The sequence below is a fragment of the Mytilus trossulus genome, chromosome 6, assembly GCF_036588685.1.
Source record: "Mytilus trossulus isolate FHL-02 chromosome 6, PNRI_Mtr1.1.1.hap1, whole genome shotgun sequence".
In the NCBI taxonomy this organism is placed as follows: Eukaryota; Metazoa; Mollusca; class Bivalvia; order Mytilida; family Mytilidae; genus Mytilus; species Mytilus trossulus.
The window spans coordinates 89,697,126-89,721,423 of record NC_086378.1 but is presented as its reverse complement, the minus strand read 5'-3'; the positions used below and the strand labels follow the sequence as shown (position 1 = coordinate 89,721,423).

The following is a 24,298-nucleotide window of genomic DNA, read 5'->3' as shown; positions in this document are numbered from 1 at the left end:
TTCCGGAAAACATAATCTACAAGACTAACAGAAAATCCAAAGAGACAATCTGCCTTGCAGAGACACAGACAGATACAATCAAGCTTCTTGGGTAAGTTTCATATTTACTCGGGATCACAACAGTAGGATAAACAGTAAATGTATCACATGTTCCGCGTTGCAATTATGTGTCTTAGTAGGATAAACAGTAAATGTATCACATGTTCCGCGTTGCAATTATGTGTCTTAGTAGGATAAACAGTAAATGTATCACATGTTCCGCGTTGCAATTATGTGTCTCAGTAGGATAAACAGTAAATGTATCACATGTTCCGCGTTGCAATTATGTGTCTCAGTAGGATAAACAGTAAATTTATCACATGTTCCGCGTTGCAATTATGTGTCTCAGTAGGATTTTCCATTCACTATTTTTACAAGAGTAATCGTTATAAAAATGAGTATTCAATAATAGATAAATTTCAATTGATATATAAAAATGAAGTAAGCATTGAGTCATCTGAATGGACAAACAATGCAGTAAATGAAAGTTTAAAATAATGTGTGTTCAAGATTTTGAGGAGGATCTTATATGTCAGCTTAAAGGAACTGTTAAAACTTCGGCATGTAATTATTTGTCAGTTTCAATGATAGAACATTGCACTAAACAGTTTCTTATCTGGCTGAATTTAACGTTGAACTAGCTGGTATCAATCCTCACAACATGGCATATTTACATGATTCTCTTCCTGACTGATAAGTAATGTCTAAAAGGAAGTATTCCAAGTGAACTATGAACTTTCAACTATAAAAGGTCTCGTTTTAGATAGTAATTTTATTGATACTTGAAGGATGGTTTGCAAATTCGTTGTCATCCTTATTCAAATATCTACCGTTGCGGGGCAAATTGCGTCAAAATACCAAAATTCTAGAGGTAAGATTTGAAACATTATATTCCTGATATATTAAAATAATTTTGGTGTTTTCTGACAAATTGTTGATTAATATAAAAAGATGTTGGTGTGTACGTCAAAAAGACAATATTCTATCATCTTAAAGTAACATCCATATACTAGAAAACTTATCTTTTTCTAATATATATATAACATTCAGTAAAAGAGGCCTCACTGGGATACGGAACCACTAAGTGACGTCTGTACAATATAATGTATGACTGACATTTATAATCGAATATCATTTATTTCAATATTAACATACCAATTGAAAAGCGAATACTTTTTGTGAATAGACGTGCTTTCATTTAAAGACAGACTGTTGAATTATATTTTTATTTCTGTAACTGATTAGTTATAAAGTTTGGTTTATTTATTCATCGCCGAAATAAAATTAAAGATTTTTAGATCCTTACATGATTCTCATATTGATCAAATAGAGATATTGAAATTTAATTATCTTATATAATAATGCAATTATATTAATTTTGAAGCTTTAGAGTTCAGTTTAAAAAAAATGTTCTTTAACTAAACTGGGGGAAATAATATCTTTTAAGGTGATTTGTAGTTAATATGTGTTTTTGTTGTTGTTGTTTATTAAATTGATTTCTCTAAATTCCTATATGATAAGTTATTAAAAATACCAGGATTGTAATTTAGTCCATCAGACGCGCGTTTCGTCTACATAAGACTCATCAGTGACACTCAGATCAAAATAGTTATAAAGCCAAACAAGAACAAAGTTAAAGAGCATTGAGGACCCAAAATTCCCAAAAGTTGTGCCAAATACGGCTTAGGTAATCTATTCCCGGGATGAGAAAATTACCTAGCTTTCATGGTAACACTGAAATTGTTTTACCTTACTTAGAAATAAATCTATTTGTATATAAGTGCCAGATAAAGCTGGTAAATTAGAATTGATAGAACATAAAAGAAAAGAATAGAATTGTTATCTGATTAGTTGTAAAAGTATAAAGTAAAACCTTAGACCCTGCTAGGCGTGAACTCATTAAAAGATCACACCAGGTCAAAGAGTAAAATATTTTAAATAGCATTCATGTAAAATTGAAACATGCTGAACAACTTAAATTCGGAAGGCTTTTTGATTTCACTAGATAATTGAAAATAAGGCTCCTAAAATTTACTAGCGTAAAACAATTCAAACAGGAAAACAACGGTTTTATCCATCTAACAAAAACAACAACATTATGTATCTGTCACAATATCCAGTACAGACATTGCTATCTGGAAGAAACAGCATTTTCATCAAGAAGAATATAATGCCAAACAATGATCTTACCTCGAAGCCTTATTTGATATCAACTATACATCACACATTCTCAAATTTTGTTACCTAGAATAGTTGGTGATTTATTCTAAAGGAATCATTACATAGTTTTTAATGTGTGTTTCTATGCCGTTATACAAATATGTCAACATTCAACCTTTTCCCAACAGATATATCCACCATATCACCATATCCGACAACCGGACCAGATTACAAATTTCTACTGGGAAAATTACAAACACAAAATCATGGGCAGACATCCCAATCTGGAAGGGAACGAAGATTGTCACCATATAAACCATTCCCCCCTGATCTACTGCCAACATTAGGTCCATATTTGACTCCAGGACCAGGCTACACATATCCTCCTGGCAGGAACCGACTAACACAATATCCAGGTCAGACATTTTCTCCAGGTCTATCACCGTACATGACACCAGGACCAGGATACACATATCCACCAGGGAAAGTACCAACACAATATCCAGGTCAGACATATCCACCAGGTCTGGCTCCAACTTTGTCACCATATAAACCATTCCCACCTGATCTACTGCCAACATTAGGTCCATATTTGACCCCAGGACCAGGCTACACATATCCTCCGGGAAAGGTCCCAACTCAGTATCCAGGACAAACCTACCAACCTGGAAAGGAGCCAACTTTATCACCATACAAACCTTTCCCACCATTGTTCTGGCCTGCTATATTTCCTTATCTGACACCAGGACCAGGTTATACAATACCACCAGGAAAGGTCCCCCCAACACTGTATCCAGGACAGATTCTACCAATACCAACACAGTATCCAGGACAGTTTCCTACGCTGTCACCATACAAACCATTCCCACCAGGATATTTTCCAACAGCTTTATGGTACAGTACACCTGGACCAGGAGTAACGTATTTTCCTGGAAAAGTACCAACACAGTATCCAGGTCAGACATATCCACCAGGACAGGCTCCAACTGTGCCTCCATACAAACAATATCCATCAAATTACTGGCCGCTTGATTGGTTTTTCTTTCCAACTCCAGGACCAGGCTACACATATCCTCCTGGGAAAGTACCAACTCAGTATCCAGGCCAAACATATCCACCAGGTCTGGCTCCAACATTGTCACCATATAAACCATTCCCACCTGATCTACTGCCAACAATAGGTCCATATTTGACTCCAGGACCAGGCTACACATATCTTCCTGGGAAAGTACCAACTCAGTATCCAGGCCAAACATATCCACCAGGTCTGGCTCCAACATTGTCACCATATAAACCATTCCCACCTGATCCTGATCTACTGCCAACAATAGGTCCATATTTGACTCCAGGACCAGGCTACACATATCCTCCCAGGAAAGTACCAACTCAGTATCCAGGCCAAACATATCCACCAGGTCTGGCTCCAACATTGTCACCATATAAACCATTCCCACCTGATCTACTGCCAACATTAGGTCCATATTTGACTCCAGGACCAGGCTACACATATCCTCCCGGGAAAGTACCACCAACCAGTTTTCCAGGAGAAATACCAACTCTTCATCCATACCAACCATTCCCTAAAGGACTAGAACCAACAATGTCACCATACCGAACACCTGGACCAGGCTATACATATCCACCAGGCAGAGTTCCCACACTGTATCCAGGCCAAACGTTTGCACCTGGTAAAGCACCAACATTGAGACCGTACCTTCCCTTCCCATTAGGATTGGGACCAACACCTGGATCAACGAATGCTCCAACCAAGAAGCCTTATTTAATGATAACTACAGCCATACCTGGTATCAGCACTCACCAAAGTTTTGGGGTACACGGATGTATGTATTTTAGAATAGATTATCTACTTATATTACCCTAAGTATGTTTTATAGGTATTATTTCATAGTTTTTCAATGAGATACTACTATGATATTGTTCTAGTTCTGTAATCTCAAAAGATGATTTAATTATAGTTTTGATTTATTTTATTTCAAAAGGAACAATGTAAGTGGAACAAAAACAATTATGGGTCACAGTACAGCCTTCAACAATGGAAAAGTTTCATACCGTATAGTCGACTATAAAAGGTCCCAACATGAAAATATAAAACAATTTTAACGAGAAAACTAACGGCCTAATTAAAAAAAAACAATTTACGAAAAACAAATACGGTAGATATGAACCGACGATACCACTGAACTACATGCTCCTGACTTGAAACAGACACATAGAGAATAAGCCGGATTAAACAATTTTGTGAGTGCTGGACCCTTCCGCTAATCGTGAACAGTGGCATAAGAACACCACAAGAACAAACTGTAAAAATTAGTCGCAATTAGATTAACTTAAAAGATCGGTACGACGCTCTAAAAACATGTAACAACTAACATAAAATCAATATACAAAGAAAAATAATATCTTCAGTTTATAAAAAGCAGATCTTAATCAAAATAACATTTTTCTTTGAAATAAACTAGTTTTTGTATGTTATGTAAATGCAATACCAAGAGAGTGTGAACTTGTGTGCATGCGTGTGTGATTGTACTTTTCAAATTTTCGTTTTAACGTTGATATTCATATAATATTATAGTATATTTACAATATTTTAAAATAGTCAATTATTTCATATTTGTTTTATTCATCAAAACTGTAAACACCCTAGTCAGGTGGTGATGTAAAAGGATTTTCAAAGCTAGACTACTGAAAGAAAAGCAAAAGACACAAACATATGTTATGCATGCTTAAAAGATAGTTCAAAAGCTATAATCTAATCATGTTCTCTCAGACTTAAGTATCAATCAGTACACATCAAACGGATTTAGTGTAAAGAAGTCCAAACAGTCTGAAAAATATTAGTAAATGGTATCGACAAACTGTAGAATAATGATACTGTATACAATACATAGCAATATGAATTTTGTTTTGTTATAATGTTTCGAAACAAATGTTAGTACTGATAAAAACAATTTGTAAATGATATTTTAAGAATAATTTTTATTCATAGGATTTAAAATGAATTAGGACACGAAAACAAGTTATTCATAGTTTATATTACTCCGTTTCCTCGAAATACCAACTTCAACAAACTATTATATAAAATAGCATACACATGTTACAATGATATGGAACAAGAATAAATAGGTAACTACATAACAAAGAAAGAGGAGTAAAGAATTATAATTTGAAAATAACGCAAATAATAAAAAAAAAAAAAAAGAAGAATAATAAAAGTATCAAAGAAATTAAGAAAAATAAAAGTAAAATCACAGTAATACCGAACTCTGATTAAAATTCAAACGGAAGGTCCCTAATCAAATGACAAAATCAAAAGCTTAAACACATCAAACGAATGGATGACAACCGTCAAATTCCAGACTTGATACAGGCATATTCTTATGTACAAAATACAATTAAATACTACACACATGTCCAGATGAAATGCAACAAGTGAATAACAGTTATACTTGTAAATCTCTTGAATCTTTGACATCACTGCTAGTTTTTGTGGGGTTCGTGTTGCTTATTCTTTAGTTTTCTATGTTGTGTCATGTGTAATATTGTGTGTCTGTCATGCATGTTAATATTATAGTGTGTAATATTAGATAAAAATCACAGAGCTCAGTCTGTGTTCCTTGTTATATAAAAGGTGTTTTGGTTAACTGGTGGTATAGACATAGGCTTCCATTGCGATCCACATCAGGTATCCCTGGCCACATGTTTTCCTTTTTGTTATATTGAGAATTGTTTGAAATAGGTAATAGTGTACGTACAGGGATACAATGAACATTATACCCATATGTAAAAATTAAGATAATTCTAAATACATGTTCATAGAAAATTAAATTTATTTAAAAGGATAATAATGAGATAAACTGGAATGGTCCTGGACCCGACTGATATGCAATTATATGTTTATACGGTCATCTGTGGTGTGTGAATGTTAATGGAATCCTTCTCCGATTTCTGGACCACCATATTACTAGTGACAAAACCCGAATGTTCGATGATCTTTAATTTCTACCAATGATTGGCCGTAAATATGCTGGCATTCCAATTTTCAATAACTGTTTCTCAAAATAACAGTAAAATACAAAAAAAAACTATATGTCCAATAACAGCTAACAAGAAAAAAGACAATAACAGCTAAAAGCAAATACATTTTCAGAAAAACAGATAGCAAATAATTAAATTGCTCTATAGCAGCATATCAGTTAAACCCCTTGCCCCATCGTAAGTTGTAGTATCGTTGGCGTATATATCTCATCTCATTTTGATCACGAACAAAGGCAGATTGTACCATTAACACTGTTTTTCTCAATTCCATATTTTGTTTGTTTTAAAGATTTTGGAAGCCATTGTTGAGATGACGCGCTGCCATAATATTTCAATCGTTCTTTAATTCAAAATTAATCATTACCATTATTTGTAAAATAAAAACATGCAGGATTCTCTATTCTTGAAACCTAAATGTGTAGGTCAATTATTATATATGTGAATATAGGTTCAATATCAGCCCAAGAGCCGCATGGCTCGAGGGCTGACACTGACCGAGGGCTAATAATACATGCGATATGAAAAGTGACATGTTATAATCTTTTTATCATATACTTCAGCAATGCAAAAAAATAATAGATTCATATACTAGTATTTATCCTTTTACATGGTTCCCAAATAAAAGTTCAAAGAGTGAAAGTTCACGGACGTTGGACCCCAAATTTAGAATATTCGATATGAAATCTTTCTATCATATGCCTGAACAAAGAAGAAAAACATTTTAATATAGACGAATCGACGAAATAATAATTCAACTATATACAACTTTTTTTTAAAGTAACTTTCTAAACTATGTTTGAAACTGTTAAAAATACATTTATTTGATAATTTGTTTGTTTTTTGGTTTGTTTTTTATTATTATTATTTTACAAAAAATACTTTCTAGTATCCAAATAATTGTTTTGTACACTACTATGTAATGTTTTTCACAGAAAACGTAACATTGAGGTGTATTTTCCGGAATTTGCCGAGTATCACCGGAATGCCATGATGTCAAAATTTTATGAAAATTAAACGAGCCAAATTAATTTTAGTGATGGTGTTGGGTACCACCTTAAGTCTAAGTATATGATAAGTAACAACATCAAAAGATATGTTTGATTAACAAAAAAACCTAGGAGTACTCTTCAGAATCTAAATGGACTGTATATATATATATATGGGTTGCATCAATGTTCGTACACCTGTTGAATAATCTACATTGTTTAGAAAGTTTTCACGACGATTTAGTGTACATTAAATATTTCAAAGAATGTATGAGAGAAATGAACAGCACATTCTCTTTAAGCTGGGGTCACACATTCACGATGTTTACTGCCGTCCTTGACAGGACCATTCCCTATTAAAATTTATTAAAAGTCTGATCAAGATCCTATGAATCGTGGATGGAAATTCAACCTTTAATAAAAATTTGTAAAAAAAAAAATTAATCACGACAACAATCAGATATTGTTCAGGAAGCGTCGATATTCAACCGTTTCCAAGCGAATTTATCCCGATAATCCCGTTCTAAATCCGCTTCTAATCCGATTTGTATCTTTCGCCAGGTAAAATTCGACCGAGTCTGTCACGATTGCGTCCCGATTCTACCGAATGTAACCCGACAGAGATCAGATAGTGGCAAGGCAGTGAACCGACGCTGACGGAAGTTATCCGTTCGAAAACTGTCGGCATACTCGGGATGATCAGGTACTGTCGGAACGTAATCCTATCACGGTCCTCTCTATCGCATTGCAAACGGCTTTGTCTGGTCTCAGTCGTATTGTATTCTGTAATTGTCGGGACTCTGACGTGGGTACCATTGACGAATTTAAAACTAATAACGGGACTGTTTCGGAACGGTTTCGTCAAAAACGGTTCGCAATCGACAAGATCTGGATGCAATCTGGACTCAATCGGCAGAAAAACAGCAATGCAAAATTTCTCTAGATCATTCCAGTTCCACAGGACACCGTCCCGAATACTTTTAGTACACAGAACATTGTTATGAATTCGATCCGATACAGCAGAATCTGTCACGACATAGGTACGATTGTAATCCGACTAGACAAAATCGGCTGATTTTCCCCGAATGTTACGGGACGCACCTAACTGTCGGGGTGCTTTGCCGAACTATTCGGACCCTTCCCGACCAGTAGGAATCTGTTACGAACTAAAACGACTGCGTTCAGACAATAATAGGACATTCCAGATAATTGAGGATACTAATCCGACTTTTTCACTTTTCGTGTCGTATCGCTGTCTGATCTCAAACGGGAGCAATAAACGGCAATGTGTGAACCCCGCATTATATATATGTATTTGTTTATTTTCGTTGCCACATAAAAGTAAGATTAATTGATATTAATTATCACCTTCATAAAATGTTCTTTTAAAATTCGGTAAGTGTGATTTAACGATGTTAAAAATTCATTAATTGCAAAAGATCACAAAATCAAATCAACAAAAACAAAGACGTACAGACGTTACGCGCGATGTTTGTACCTCATTGAAAAATCGGTGTAGTTGACATAATGCAAGTCCAAAATATTTTATTTGGTGATATCATATTCGTTGCTATTGTAGGCATTTTGAACAAAAATGTTGTTTTTTTAAATAAAAAAGAAAAATATTTGTTGAAACTATGTTTTATGCTGCATGCGACAAGCTTCAGTTGCGAAAAACCGCTATTTTTAGGCTGTCCCGCGTAACATATTTCATTTATTGTAACCACTAAACTGTGATTTTCTTCTAAACTATTTAATATTTTGAGAAACGTTTTTTTCCATTATTTAACACAGAGGTTCCTTCATTTTTTATGCATTTTTTATGACGTTCTGATGACGTCATAGAAAAAAAGTGTTCCATCCTACAAGGGCAAATCTGTCCCACGGGAGAAAATAAATTGGTATTCCAGATTTGAGAATCAAAAACATTTATCTAAAAAGAAAAAGGTTAGTATTTGTATTTACTACATGCATGTTATTTTGCTTAATTTTATTAATTTAAAAACAAATATCCTGAAAAATGATATATGGTAATTTATGAGAGATTTTTCAAAGGCTTACAAGGTTGTCGCACCGCCATTTTTTGACGGTAAAACGAACTCAACTCAAATTTACGTCAATTGTTTGCTTATCAGAGCTCTTATAATGGTAGAATTTTATTATTTTTCAAAATGTTGTTTTTCTTAATTTTTCAAAAATCTAAAGTACATCAATTTTCGATAAGTAGTTAAAACGCGTCGTCGATTTTGCGGAGTCTTACAAGAATGTCGCACATGCTTAAAACCAACGTTTCAGTCGAAGTTTTGGTTTGAACGTTACGAAATATTCGCGACGTTATGTTACGCTTACATGTACGAACATCGCGCGTAACGTCACAACATTTCAATCCTTGTGTCTATAATGAGTTTAAGAAATTACGAATACTATTTTATTGAAATTAGTTACTAAACATTCAGAAATCATTTGAAAGACGAGAATGTGTCTCCCTCGTGTATACCTTTGATTTGTTGTCTTGATTTAAACTTGTGTCAGAATTCAACGTTTGTTTATTAGTTTATTAAAGAAAAGTCAGCCGCAGAAGACTGCGTAGCAGGAGCATATTATACACAATATAAATCAGAACATATTTCATAATACATACAGTATACATTTTTAAATTATACATCTTCAGAGATAAATCTTTGTTTATTGCAATTTCAAATCAGACAAGCATCTTTTCTATCTTTTGAATAAAAATTGACAGCTTAGACAGCACATTATTATTACAATATTTAAGCATGCCCAGTACTTTTTTTAACATTTTGGATATTTTAAATAATATGGAGGTATGAACTTCCCCCTTAAATCTTTAACTTTATAATTGGTACATAAAATTGAGAATTGAAATGGGGAATGTGTCAAAGAGACAACAACCCGACCAAATAAAAAAACAACAGCAGAAGGTCACCAACAGGTCTTCAATGTAGCGAGAAATTCCCGCACCCGGAGGCGTCCTTCAGCTGGCCCCTAAACAAATATATACTAGTTCAGTGATAATGAACGCCATACTAATTTCCAAATTGTACACAAGAAATTAAAATTAAAATAATACATATATAGTGGTACACATCCCCAAGACCAACTTTACAAAGTGGACAAATTCTCTCATTTCGTGGTACATTTCTCAATCTTCCTGTTTCAATGGGAATCTTTGTATTACATACCCTTAATTTACATGTGCTAGGTATTGTATTTTCAATTATTTATTGGCCTCCGTAATCTCCGAAGAGACATTGATTGTCGAAATGCACATAAGGCGTAGTTTTCTTTTTATCAATTAATATTGTATTTTCCATGCATAATCCATACAACATCTGACAATTTTGCACAATCATATTGTTGACCTTGACTGTTTATCGAATTTTATTATATATTTATGACGTGGGTCGGTATTTATACATCCCGCCATTGTGCTATGGTCAATTTTAAGTGCTTGTCTTTCATTTTTATCTATTTACTTTGTCTATATGTCGTTTTGTGATTCTTTGTTGAAACATTGTTTCTATTTTATCTTTATAGTGATTAAGGTTAAATTACAATGTTGACTACTGTTCCCCAGTTTTTGACGTTTTTAACTACATTGTCTGTTTGGTTTTTTTTGCCCACACATTGTTGTCAATGTAATGGATTTTTTTTTTTGCGACTGTCATACAAGTGAGAGGTTTAGTTAACTATAAAACCCGGTTTATTCAACAATTTTCTATATAAGGTAATTATTGTACCATGTAAGGAAAATGACAGTTGTTTTCCATTCGTTAGATCTGTTGCTGATTTTGCCATTTGATAAGGGACTTCCTTAGAGTTCGGCATTTTGTTTTATAACAAATTGTCCGACCTTGTCATGCGTACAGAAAGGAATTTACAACATGCATTGCAGTAAACGATTACCCTGTCAATGCGCTCTGTCTTGCTCTTTTAGGGAGTTCATGCGAATCCCTCTGTAATTTACCTTGATTTGTCTCTACATAATAGATATACATGATTTAAGAAGTTCATGTGATTCCCTCTGTTTTTTACCTTGATTTGTATCTACATAATCGATATACATGATTTAAGGAGTTCATTCGAATCCCTCTGGTTTTTACCTTGATATGTCTCTACATAATCGATATACATGATTTTAGGAGTTCATGTGATTCTCTCTGTTTTTTACCTTGATTTGTCTCTACTTAATCGATATACATGTTTTAAGGAGTTCATGTGATTCCTTCTGTTTTACCTTGACTTGTCTCTACATAATCCATATACATGATTTTAGGGGTTCATGCAATTCCCTCTGACTTTAACCTTGATTTGTCTCTACATTAATAGATATATATGATTTAAGGAGTTTATGCGATTCCCTCTGTTTTTTACCTTGACTTGTCTCTACATAATCGATATACATGATTTTAGGAGTTCATGCAATTCCCTCTGTTTTTTACCTTGATTTGTCTCTACGTAATCGATATACATGATTTTAGGAGTTCATGCAATTCCCTCTGTTTTTTACCTTGATTTGTCTTTACTTAATCGATATACATGATTTAAGGAGTTCATGCAATTCCCTCTGTTTTTTACCTTGATTTGTCTCTACGTAATCGATATACATGATTTTAGGAGTTCATGCAATTCCCTCTGTTTTTTACCTTGATTTGTCTCTACGTAATCGATATACATGATTTAAGGAGTTCATGCAATTCCCTCTGTTTTTTACCTTGATTTGTCTCTACGTAATCGATATACATGATTTAAGGAGTTCATGCAATTCCCTCTGTTTTTTACCTTGATTTGTCTCTACTTAATCGATATACATGATTTAAGGAGTTCATGTGATTCCCGGTTTTTTTTTACCTTGATTTGTCTCTACATAATCGATATACATGATTTAAGGAGTTCACGTGATTCCCTCTGTTTTTTACCTTGATTTGTCTCTACATAATCGATATACATGATTTAAGGAGTTCGTGCAATTCCCTTTTTTTTTACCTTGACTTGTCTCTACATAATAGATATACATGATTTAAGGAGTTCATTCAATTCCCTCTGTTTTTTTTACTTTGATTTGTCTCTACATAACCGATATACATGATTTAAGGAGTTCATATGATTCCCTCTGTTTTTTTACTTTGATTTGTCTCTACATAATCGATATACATTATCTAAGGAGTTCACGTGATTTCCTTTGTTTTATTTACCTTGACTTGTCTCTACATAATAGATATACATGATGTAAGGTGTTCATGCAATTCCTTCTGTTTTACCTTGACTTGTCTCCACATAATCGATATACATGATTTAAGGAGTTCATGCAATGCCCTCTGTTTTTTACCTTGATTTCTCTCTACATAATCAATATACATGATTTTAGGATTTCATGCAATTCCCTCTGTGTTTTACCTTGACTTGTCTCTACATAATCGATATACATGTTTAAAGGAGTTCACGTGATTCCCTCTGGGGTTTTTCAATTTGACTAGTCTCTACATAATCGATATACATGATTTTAGGAGTTCATGCAATTCCCTCTGTTTTTTACCTTGATTTGTCTCTACGTAATCGATATACATGATTTTAGGAGTTCATGCAATTCCCTCTGTTTTTTACCTTGATTTGTCTTTACTTAATCGATATACATGATTTAAGGAGTTCATGCAATTCCCTCTGTTTTTTACCTTGATTTGTCTCTACGTAATCGATATACATGATTTTAGGAGTTCATGCAATTCCCTCTGTTTTTTACCTTGATTTGTCTCTACGTAATCGATATACATGATTTAAGGAGTTCATGCAATTCCCTCTGTTTTTTACCTTGATTTGTCTCTACGTAATCGATATACATGATTTAAGGAGTTCATGCAATTCCCTCTGTTTTTTACCTTGATTTGTCTCTACTTAATCGATATACATGATTTAAGGAGTTCATGTGATTCCCGGTTTTTTTTTACCTTGATTTGTCTCTACATAATCGATATACATGATTTAAGGAGTTCACGTGATTCCCTCTGTTTTTTACCTTGATTTGTCTCTACATAATCGATATACATGATTTAAGGAGTTCGTGCAATTCCCTTTTTTTTTACCTTGACTTGTCTCTACATAATAGATATACATGATTTAAGGAGTTCATTCAATTCCCTCTGTTTTTTTTACTTTGATTTGTCTCTACATAACCGATATACATGATTTAAGGAGTTCATATGATTCCCTCTGTTTTTTTACTTTGATTTGTCTCTACATAATCGATATACATTATCTAAGGAGTTCACGTGATTTCCTTTGTTTTATTTACCTTGACTTGTCTCTACATAATAGATATACATGATGTAAGGTGTTCATGCAATTCCTTCTGTTTTACCTTGACTTGTCTCCACATAATCGATATACATGATTTAAGGAGTTCATGCAATGCCCTCTGTTTTTTACCTTGATTTCTCTCTACATAATCAATATACATGATTTTAGGATTTCATGCAATTCCCTCTGTGTTTTACCTTGACTTGTCTCTACATAATCGATATACATGTTTAAAGGAGTTCACGTGATTCCCTCTGGGGTTTTTCAATTTGACTAGTCTCTACATAATCGATATACATGATTTTAGGAGTTCATGCAATTCCCTCTGTTTTTTACCTTGATTTGTCTCTACGTAATCGATATACATGATTTTAGGAGTTCATGCAATTCCCTCTGTTTTTTACCTTGATTTGTCTTTACTTAATCGATATACATGATTTAAGGAGTTCATGCAATTCCCTCTGTTTTTTACCTTGATTTGTCTCTACGTAATCGATATACATGATTTTAGGAGTTCATGCAATTCCCTCTGTTTTTTACCTTGATTTGTCTCTACGTAATCGATATACATGATTTAAGGAGTTCATGCAATTCCCTCTGTTTTTTACCTTGATTTGTCTCTACGTAATCGATATACATGATTTAAGGAGTTCATGCAATTCCCTCTGTTTTTTACCTTGATTTGTCTCTACTTAATCGATATACATGATTTAAGGAGTTCATGTGATTCCCGGTTTTTTTTTACCTTGATTTGTCTCTACATAATCGATATACATGATTTAAGGAGTTCACGTGATTCCCTCTGTTTTTTACCTTGATTTGTCTCTACATAATCGATATACATGATTTAAGGAGTTCGTGCAATTCCCTTTTTTTTTTACCTTGACTTGTCTCTACATAATAGATATACATGATTTAAGGAGTTCATTCAATTCCCTCTGTTTTTTTTACTTTGATTTGTCTCTACATAACCGATATACATGATTTAAGGAGTTCATGTGATTCCCTCTGTTTTTTTACTTTGATTTGTCTCTACATAATCGATATACATTATCTAAGGAGTTCACGTGATTTCCTTTGTTTTATTTACCTTGACTTGTCTCTACATAATAGATATACATGATGTAAGGTGTTCATGCAATTCCTTCTGTTTTACCTTGACTTGTCTCCACATAATCGATATACATGATTTAAGGAGTTCATGCAATGCCCTCTGTTTTTTACCTTGATTTGTCTCTACATAATCAATATACATGATTTTAGGATTTCATGCAATTCCCTCTGTGTTTTACCTTGACTTGTCTCTACATAATCGATATACATGTTTAAAGGAGTTCACGTGATTCCCTCTGGGGTTTTTCAATTTGACTAGTCTCTATATAATCCATATATATGATTTTAGGAGTTCATGCATTTCCCTCTGTTTTTAACCTTGATTTGTCTCTATATATTAGATATATATGATTTAAGGAGTTCATGTTGTTCTTCTGTTTTTTTACCCTGATTTGTCTCAACATAATCAATATATACATGATTTAAGGAGTTCATGCAATTCCCTCTTTTTTTTACCTTGATTTGTCTCTATAAAATCGATATATATGATTTTAGGAGTTCATGCATTTCCCTCAGTTTTTTACCTTGACTTGTCTCTATAGAATAGATATACATGGTTTTAGAAGTTCATGCTATTTCCTCTGTTTTTTACCTTGATTTGTCTCTACATAATCGATATATATGATTTTAGGAGTTCATGCAATGCCCTCTGTATTTTACCCTGGTTTGTCTCTACATAATCCATATACATGATTTTAGAGGTTCATGCATTTCCTTCTGTTTTTTAGCTTGACTTGTCTCTATATAATAGATATACACGATTTTAGGAGTTCATGCAATTCCCTCTGTTTTTTTTACCTTGATTTGTCTCTACATAATCGATATATATGATTTAAGGAGTTCATGTGACTCCCTCTGGTTTTTTTTACCCTGATTTGTCTCTAAATAATCGATATACATGATTTAAGGAGTCCATGTGTTTCCCTTTGTTTTTCCTTGATTTGTCTCTACATTATTGATATGCATGATTTTAGGAGTTCATGTGATTCCCTCTGGGTTTTTCTTACCTTGATTTGTCTCTACATAATCGATATACATGATTTTATTAGTTCATGCGATTCCTTCTGTTTTTACCTTGATTTGTCTCTACATAATAGATATACATGATTTTAGGAGTTCATGCAATTACCTCTGTTTTTACCTTGATTTATCTGCACATAATAGATATACATGAATTTAGGAGTTCGTGCAATTCCCACTATTTTTACCTTGATTTATCTCTACATAATCGATATACATGATTTTAGGAGTTCATGTGATTCCCTCTGTTTTTACCTTGATTTGTCTCTACATAATCGATATATATGATTTTAGGAGTTCATGCAATTCCCTCTGTTTTTTACCTTGATTTGTCTCTACATAATCAATATACATGATTTAAGGAGTTCATGCGATTCCCTCTGGTTTTTTACCTTGATTTGTCTATACATAAGAAATATACATGATTTAAGGAGTTCATGCAATTCCTTCTGTTTTTTACCTTTATTTGACTCTACATAACGGATATACATGATTTAAGGAGTTCGTGCAATTCTCTCTTTTGTGACCTTGATTTGTCTCTTCATAATTGATATACACGATTTTAGGTGTTCGTGTGATTCCCTCTGTTTTTTACCTTGACTTATCTCTACATAATTGATATACATGATTTTATGAGTTCATGCAATTCATTCTGTTTTTACCTTGATTTGTCTCTACATAATCGATATACATGATTTAGGGAGTTCACGTGATTCCCTCTGTTTTTTACCTTGATTTGTCTCTACATATTAGATATACATGATTTTAGGAGTTCATGTGATTCCCTCTGTTTTTACTTTGATTTGTCTCAACATAATAGATATACATGATTTTCGGATTTCATGCAATTCTCTGTGTTTTTTACCTTCAATTGTCTCTACATAATCAATATACATGATTTAAGGAGTTCATGCGAGACCCTCTGTTTTTTTTACCTTGATTTGTCTCTACATAATCGATATACATGATTTAAGGAGTTCATGCGATTCCCTCTGTTTGTTACCTTGATTTGTCTCTACATAATCGATATACATGATTAATAGAGATCATGTGATTCTCTCTGGGTTTTATACCTTGATTTGTCTGTACATGATCGATATACATGTTTTAAGAAGTTCAAGCAATTCCTTCTGTTTTTTACCTTGATTTGTCTCTTCATAATAGATATACATGATTTAAGGAGTTAATTCGATTCTCTCTGGGTTTTTTTACCCTGATTTGTCTCAACATAATCGATATACATGATTTAAGGAGTTTATGTTATTCCCTCAGGGTTTTTTTACCTTGATTTGTCTCTACATAATCGATATACATGATTTAAGGAATTCATGCGATTCTGTGGGGTTTTTTTTAACATTGATTTGTCTCTACATAATAGATATACATGATTTAAGGAGTACATGTGATTCCCTCTGGATTTTTTTTACCTTGATTTGTCTCTTCATAATAGATATACATGATTTAAGGAGTTCATGCGATTCCCTCTGGGGTTTTTTACATTGATTTGTCTCTACATAATCGATATACATGATTTAAGGAGTTAATGCGATTCCTCTGTTTTTTACCTTCACTTGTATCTACATATTCGATATACATGATTTAAGGAGTTCATGTGATTCCCTCTGTTTTTTACCTTCACTTGTCTCTACATAATCGATATACATGATTTAAGGAGTTCATGCGATTCTCTCTGGATTTTTTAACCTTGATTTGTCTCTACATAATAGATATACATGATTTAAGGAGTTCATGTAATTCCCTCTGTTTTTTACCTTGATTTGTCACTACATAATAGCTATATATGATTTAAGTAGTTCATGTGATTTTCTCTGGGGTTTTTGTACCTTGATTTGTCTCTATATAATCTATATTCATGAATTGAGAAGTTCGTGTGATTCCCTCTGTTTTCACCGTCACTTGTATCTACATAATCCATATACATGATTTTAGGAGTTCATGCATTTTCCTCTGTTTTTTTACCTTGATTTGTCTCTACATAATAGATATACATGATTTAAGGACTTCGTGTTATTCCCTCTGTTTTACCTTGATTTGTCTCTACATGATCAATATACATGATTTGAGAAGTTCATGTGATTCCCTCTGTTGTTACCTTGATTTGTCTCTATATAATAGATATACATGATTTTAGGTGTTCATGCGATTCCCTCTGTTTTTACCTTGATTTGTCTCTATATAATCGATATACAGGATTTAAGGAGTTTATGCGATTCCCTCTGTTTTTTTCCTTGATTTGTCTCTATATAATAGATATACTTGATTTGGACATCAGTAATCTACTGCTGCAATATTCTTAAACTTCAAAATTGATTTTAAATTTCATTTTGCATTTTATTTAAGCGCAATTGGTGACTCTTATATAGACGAAACGTACTTCTGAGGCTACGAATTTACCTCATGGTATATTTTACAGTTTATACAAGGGTAATATGTTCACAAAGAACAAAATCTATGTTTTCATATAGATATAGCAAGATTTGGTATGAGTGCCAATGATACAACTCTCCATCCCAGTAACAATTTATAAATGTATACCATTATAGGTCAAGATATGGTCTACAACAAGGAGCCTTGGCTCTCACCGAACAGCAAGCTATAAAGGGCCCCAAAAATCACCAGTGTAAAACCATTCAAACGTGAAAACCAACGGTCTAATCTATATAAAAACGAGAAACGAGAAACACTTATGAACTTCATAAACAGACGACAACCGCTGTACATCAGATTCCTGACTTAGAACAGGTGCAAACATTTGGAGCGGGATTAAAGTATGTTTTTTTTTTATTTTAGTGTGTTAGCCGAGTCAGGTTTGAGGCATAAAAAAAACGGAAAAATTGGGGTGCAATGTCAGGGAGACAATATCTTCCTAATATAAGTAAAATGCTCACAGTACATTCTTCAGCTATGAACTACACAGCAGAGAAAAGAGTGAAGAATTAGGTCAAATACTAGTATATTTTATGGTATAGATACATCAGTCAAAAGAAGTATCCTAAATGTCAGATAAATATATTTCAGATAAAGTGTCAACAGAACCTTCCCTGATATTGCCGTCATATGAAACAGATCTTCCCTTTACGGCTTTTTTTAAACCGCTAGGTCCATATACACGTATGACTTTAAAACCCGGGACAGTAACATCGCTGTATACAGAATTAGGTCGACCGCCAACAGTAGATTCAGTTCTAAATTTTACTCCTAAACAAGAGCACATTACTCGAAAAGGAAAAGTGCTAACTGAGTATCTAACCTTCCCTCCAGCCTTGTTGCCAACATTTCGTCCATATGCGACTCCAGGAGAATTTTGGGACGGGTATCCAATAGAAAAAGTACCAACACCGTATCCAGTAACCCTAACATCTGCAGTTGGTTACACATATTCCCAACCTGATTTGGTGCCATCATTTCGTCCATATGCGACTCCAGGAATATGGAACCTTTATCCAAAAGAAAAGGTACCAACTTCGTACCTAGTAGTCGTAACCTCCACTCCTCCAGGAAAAGAACCATCAATGCAAACATATAAACCATTCCCCCCAGATTTGTTGCCAACATCAGCTCCAAATTATACCCCACAAGTAGAGTACACTTATCCACCACCTAAGAAGAAACCGACATATTACGGAGCTCGCTTTCCATCAGATTATAGGTCAACGCCGGAACCAGCCAATGCACCAACCAAAAAGACTAATGTAAAATCTACCACCAAACCTGCTATCATCACTGGCCCAGGAGTACATGGAGGTATATATTTTATATATTTTTTTCCCCAGTTATATTACCTTAAACAATTCTTTTTTTTTTTAAAGAACTGATTTTATTGTTTTTCGATGCGATAAATGTATGATACCATTTCAGTCGTGATACCTAAAATAATACATTTATGATATTTCTTAATAATGCAAAGTTTACAAGAACACCAAGCAATAATAGAGTGATAAATAATAACAGTTATATGGGTAAGTTGTTTGTACAAACAATGATCGTTTAATCGCAGAAAACATTTTACTAACCATTCAAGTTGGTTCTAGTCTTATGAATGTAGTGTTCTTTAGGAAGATGTGCATCTTAATAATTTTTACCTGATTTTGTTGGTATCTTTTCAAACAAATTATTATTCTTTAACAGAACTCGGTTTCTGGTTACTTTGTAAAACTTACAATTATCAAACTGTCAATGAATTTAGCCTCAAATTGAAAGATTAATATGCATATTATCATGTCTGCTACCTGATATGGTTCTTCACCAAACTTGACGGGAATAGCTGAAAATAATAAGTATGGTAATCCAAAGTTAAAAGGTCCATACATATATATATATCATTATAACATACCATAGTCTTCGTGTGTAATTTTTCTTTTTATTTCGGTTGATCTCATATTTCAATTTATACCAGGCAATAACTTTCAAAATAGGATACTAGCAGCGAAAAAGCTCTATTGTTTACAGAATTATATAAATATCGATAATGTGATGCAAGTATGTGCTTTTCTGACATTAAAACAGACTATTTATGGATATTCACGTGCATCTAACATACCTAATGATCTTACTGCAGACCCATTGCATCCATTTCAACATCTTTGTAAAATTCTGGAATAAGAGTTAAACTTCGATATCATTTGAACTTAGAATAAAAATGCGTTTTTTTTATGAAAATGGAAATTGGAGAAGAGCACAGGTTCTTAGTTTCTTGTTGTTTCTCAGTAATATTGTTGCTGATTATAAAAATCGACAGAAATAAAAGAAGAAACACATTATCGCATTGAATTATGATACCAGTTATTAAATAGGCAGGTAAATACAGAGCAGATACATAACTGAAAGAGTTCTGATAAAAAAAAATATTGCTGTTTATTATAAATCAGGTATGTAAAAAAGCTAATTTCACATATCTTTTATTTCAACAATGAAAACGTCAACAAAACATCCACTTAATGACCGATTAATTATATGGAAATAAAACTAAAATATGTATATTTTTATCTTAGAAAATGTCAACGTTTTATGATATATAAAATGATAAATTATGTTTTAAAGGTTTTAAGGGTGTATGTATCTTCGCGAGTGTGTCCTACAAACAAGGTCAGCAATGGTATGACTCGTGTAGCTCTATCTGTGTTTGTGAAGATGCGTCTACGGGATCTTACAAATGTCAACCCAGGTAATCCTGGTACCTTTGATAAGTATTATGACTTAGAGGTTTGAAAGATTTATTTCCTTATTTTTTTATAAATCATATTTTAAGGCAACAGTAGTATACCGCTGTTCAAAAGTCATACATCAGAGAAAACAAATCCTGGTTACAAACCTAAACCGAGGGGCACACATCCACTATATGACAAAAACAACGAAAGAACAGAAACACTAAAGTGCTACAAAAAAACAAACGACATTGTTCATGTATCCTATTTCAAAGTAAAAAATATTTTTTAGATTTTTATTTTTCATCACCGAAATGTGAAAATTCTGTTAAAAAATCTGCAGCATTCTGTTCAACGGTAATATTTATCAATTCATTTTACAAAATCACCAGGTACAAATAAAAAGAATAGAGTTGCGCTTCCAATGGTGTCCTTCATCTCAAAGCCACTTTGAGGTCTTCAACATGCAGCAGAAACTCTAAGCTAATCAATTTTGAAACCAACTTTGTAAGATTTAATGAGATTCTTAAACAAGTTTTGATAGATGTCCATAATGAAACTATATATATTAAACAAATCATCCGACTGAACGTATCGACAAATTGTAAACTGTTTTATTTAGTATCATATAGTTTATCAAAATAAAAAGGAGTAGGTCCGGTAAGGACCGATTTTGGCCTTAAATTTTAGGTTCATCTGACAAAAGATTTTGACAACTTTTTACACACTTAAGTGTCTATTTAATTTGATTCAATAAGTCATGTGAAAGCTTTTAACTGATTTAGTCATTAAAAACGACCCGATTCCATCTCAAATATGAAAAATCTAACAAATGTACCGACAAATTTCATTTTTTCGATGGTTTTTGTCAAAAATGAAAGTGGCCGCATCCGTGTTCATCCTCAACCTTTATATATGGTATGTATTATCATCAAATACAACTTACATTTAAATATTAAGGATGAACACGAAGGCGGCAACTTTCATTTTACACGTAGACCGTCTAAAATTTAAATAAAATGCTAGAATTGGGACGTTTTCAGTAATTTAGCATGACTTAATGGTAATAGTACCCGATGGTTGTGCATTGTAACAGCCTATATCTATGTAGCAGAAGCATTCTACTGTCCAATAAATAACTTATAGTTTACATTTCAACAATTTTGTAAAACTGTTATATTTTGGGACCAAAAAGGGGTCTTAATGAACCTACTCCTTTACTGATCTTCTATTTGATATGAATTACAAATCAAGAAAGAGGGACAATCAACTCAATAAGTCGAATATAAACTATCAACGCCATGGTTAAAAGAAAAAAGACAAACAAAAAAACAATAGTACACAAATCAGAACATAGTAAACTAACACTGAACAATACGAATAGTGCATTCTAGGCTTTTTTCTAAATTTTAGTTCGCACTAGTAAACGGCTTGTTTTTCTTTCATGTTTTGTTGTGGTATTACAATTTTCCTCTTTCTATCTATATACAACATTAGCACAACAGTAATGATTTACAATTAAATGTTCATTTTATTTCAGATGTTAAAAGAATGAATTACCAATAAATGTCGACGTTTTTAATTTCGTGTCAGGAGTTCGAAGAATGATGGTGTACCAATATGTTGCTTTATGGTACTTGATGCTAAAGATTCAATTTTATTTCAGATGTCCAAAGAATGATGGTGTACCCAAAGGTTGCTCTATGGTACCTGATCCCAAAGATCCACTGTGTTGTCAAATACCCGACTGTTCTTTTGCTTTACCAGATATATTCCCCACACCAAGCAATCGTATAACAAAGGTTCGAATATTGTTTACGTCTGTTCTAATGTTATGACCCCTTTGAATCACAAAAGGGGTTCATGTACAATCAAAGAGTTTAAAATACCATTCGAACTGCGGGGAAAAATATTTTCTGCTAAATTTTGCACCTTCTCATAGTTTTAGTGTTGCGGCATCGGCAATCACATTACATCTTTTTATCTTGATATAACTTATCGCTTTAAAGTCATTTTGGAATATCAAATTTAGATACTATTTTAACTTAAGGTGGTTTATAGATACTTGGAAATGTTCGGTGCGATTTTTATACCAGTACACTATTACAAAACATACTGTGAAGTTGATCCAACCTGGTGGTAATGACCGGGATTAATATCTATATATCTATATATATTCAACATAGAGGGCTTCGAACGCACGATATATGGAACATATATAAATACATATCGTGCGTCCGAAGTCCTCGATTTACCTTCATCAACTCAAAAATTTGAGAGCAAATGACATTCTTACATATCTTACACGAATAAAAAAAAATGAAAATTATAATGATATATTCTTGGTTATTGACCGTTTGAGACAAACAAAACAATCCATCATGACATTAACCTAGTCACTATAAAGAATATAAGGAACGAATGTAACATAATCAGCTGTCAGATATATGTAGATTCATGCATTCACTCCCCAATAACCAACTTATACTTAAATATTATCATGAACAATTGCTTGTATGTATTATATGCTTGTTAATATGCTTTTATTTTTATGTTGATAGTTAGCACCAACAACATTAGATTGGTTTGCAGAACCCATCATTATCATCGCACTATCAATATTGGCATCAGTTATGTTGATAGCAGGAACTGCTCTTATTGTGCAATATTTTCGCTTGAGGAAAAAACTGCCAAAAGCAACAACCTATTTACCTGCAGACAAACTGAAGGTTAAAAGAAATATTGAAAACTACGAGACAACAGACATGAAACACAAGTTAATTTTCATCGACGAGACATAATAAAGATAACTCATTATAATGTTTCGTTTCCATAAATCTTGATAAAATATACTGATTACTTTTCATGTGCAGTGGAAAACGTCTCAAATCAGAATATGATGTGCAATTAAATTAAATATTTGATATCATATCTCTGTCTTCTGTGTAATTAAAGAATGTATAGTTAATCACATCAATCCATTTACAATAAACAGAATAAAAAGCCTATGAAAATCAACTAAAATCCATACAGAGTATGCGTATATCTACAAGAAGTACACACGTTATAAAGTCCGAAGAGTGTCGTCCTAGATTAACCTTCATATTGAGAATTTAAAAGAAAAATGAAAGAATGTATGAATACTCGAATACGAAAATTTAAAGCATCTATTTGACGATAAAGGGATATACAGGAATAACCAGATTGATCTGATAGCTAAAGATATTTTCAATTCAAATGAATCCAACATCATAAGGCTTATATAATCAATGTCAATCTGCATTTCAATTAATTGTTGAATGAAAGTACTTCATTCATGAGGTATTTAAATATTCTGCTTAATTACTGCAACTGAGGGTATATATAATTGTTTCTATCAATCATACACTTATCTAGTGTTGTGACGTCATTTTTATTGATTATGTAATGTGTATCAAATAAGAC

At 33.0% G+C, this 24,298-nt stretch overlaps 1 protein-coding gene across 1 annotated transcript; it reads left to right on the top strand.

Moving 5' to 3' along the window:
• The first annotated feature begins 804 nt into the window (after nucleotides 1–804).
• Nucleotides 805–23,778, top strand: LOC134722193 (adhesive plaque matrix protein-like). Its single transcript, XM_063585776.1, has 6 exons — nucleotides 805–910; nucleotides 2,388–4,040; nucleotides 18,729–19,454; nucleotides 20,751–20,874; nucleotides 22,521–22,656; nucleotides 23,416–23,778. The coding sequence occupies exons 1-6, from the start codon at nucleotides 829–831 to the stop codon at nucleotides 23,653–23,655; spliced, it is 2,961 nt and encodes a 986-aa protein (XP_063441846.1). The 5' UTR covers nucleotides 805–828; the 3' UTR covers nucleotides 23,656–23,778.
• The last annotated feature ends 520 nt before the right edge of the window (nucleotides 23,779–24,298 follow it).

Excerpts from the sequence above, each read along its gene's own strand:
- LOC134722193 (XM_063585776.1), top strand. The coding sequence starts at position 829 with ATGGTTTGCAAATTCGTTGTCATCCTTATTCAAATATCTACCGTTGCG. Across the intron at positions 4,041-18,728 it reads AAGTTTTGGGGTACACGGAT|ATAAAGTGTCAACAGAACCT; the intron begins GTATGTATTTTA and ends AATATATTTCAG. Across the intron at positions 20,875-22,520 it reads TCTTACAAATGTCAACCCAG|ATGTCCAAAGAATGATGGTG; the intron begins GTAATCCTGGTA and ends ATTTTATTTCAG.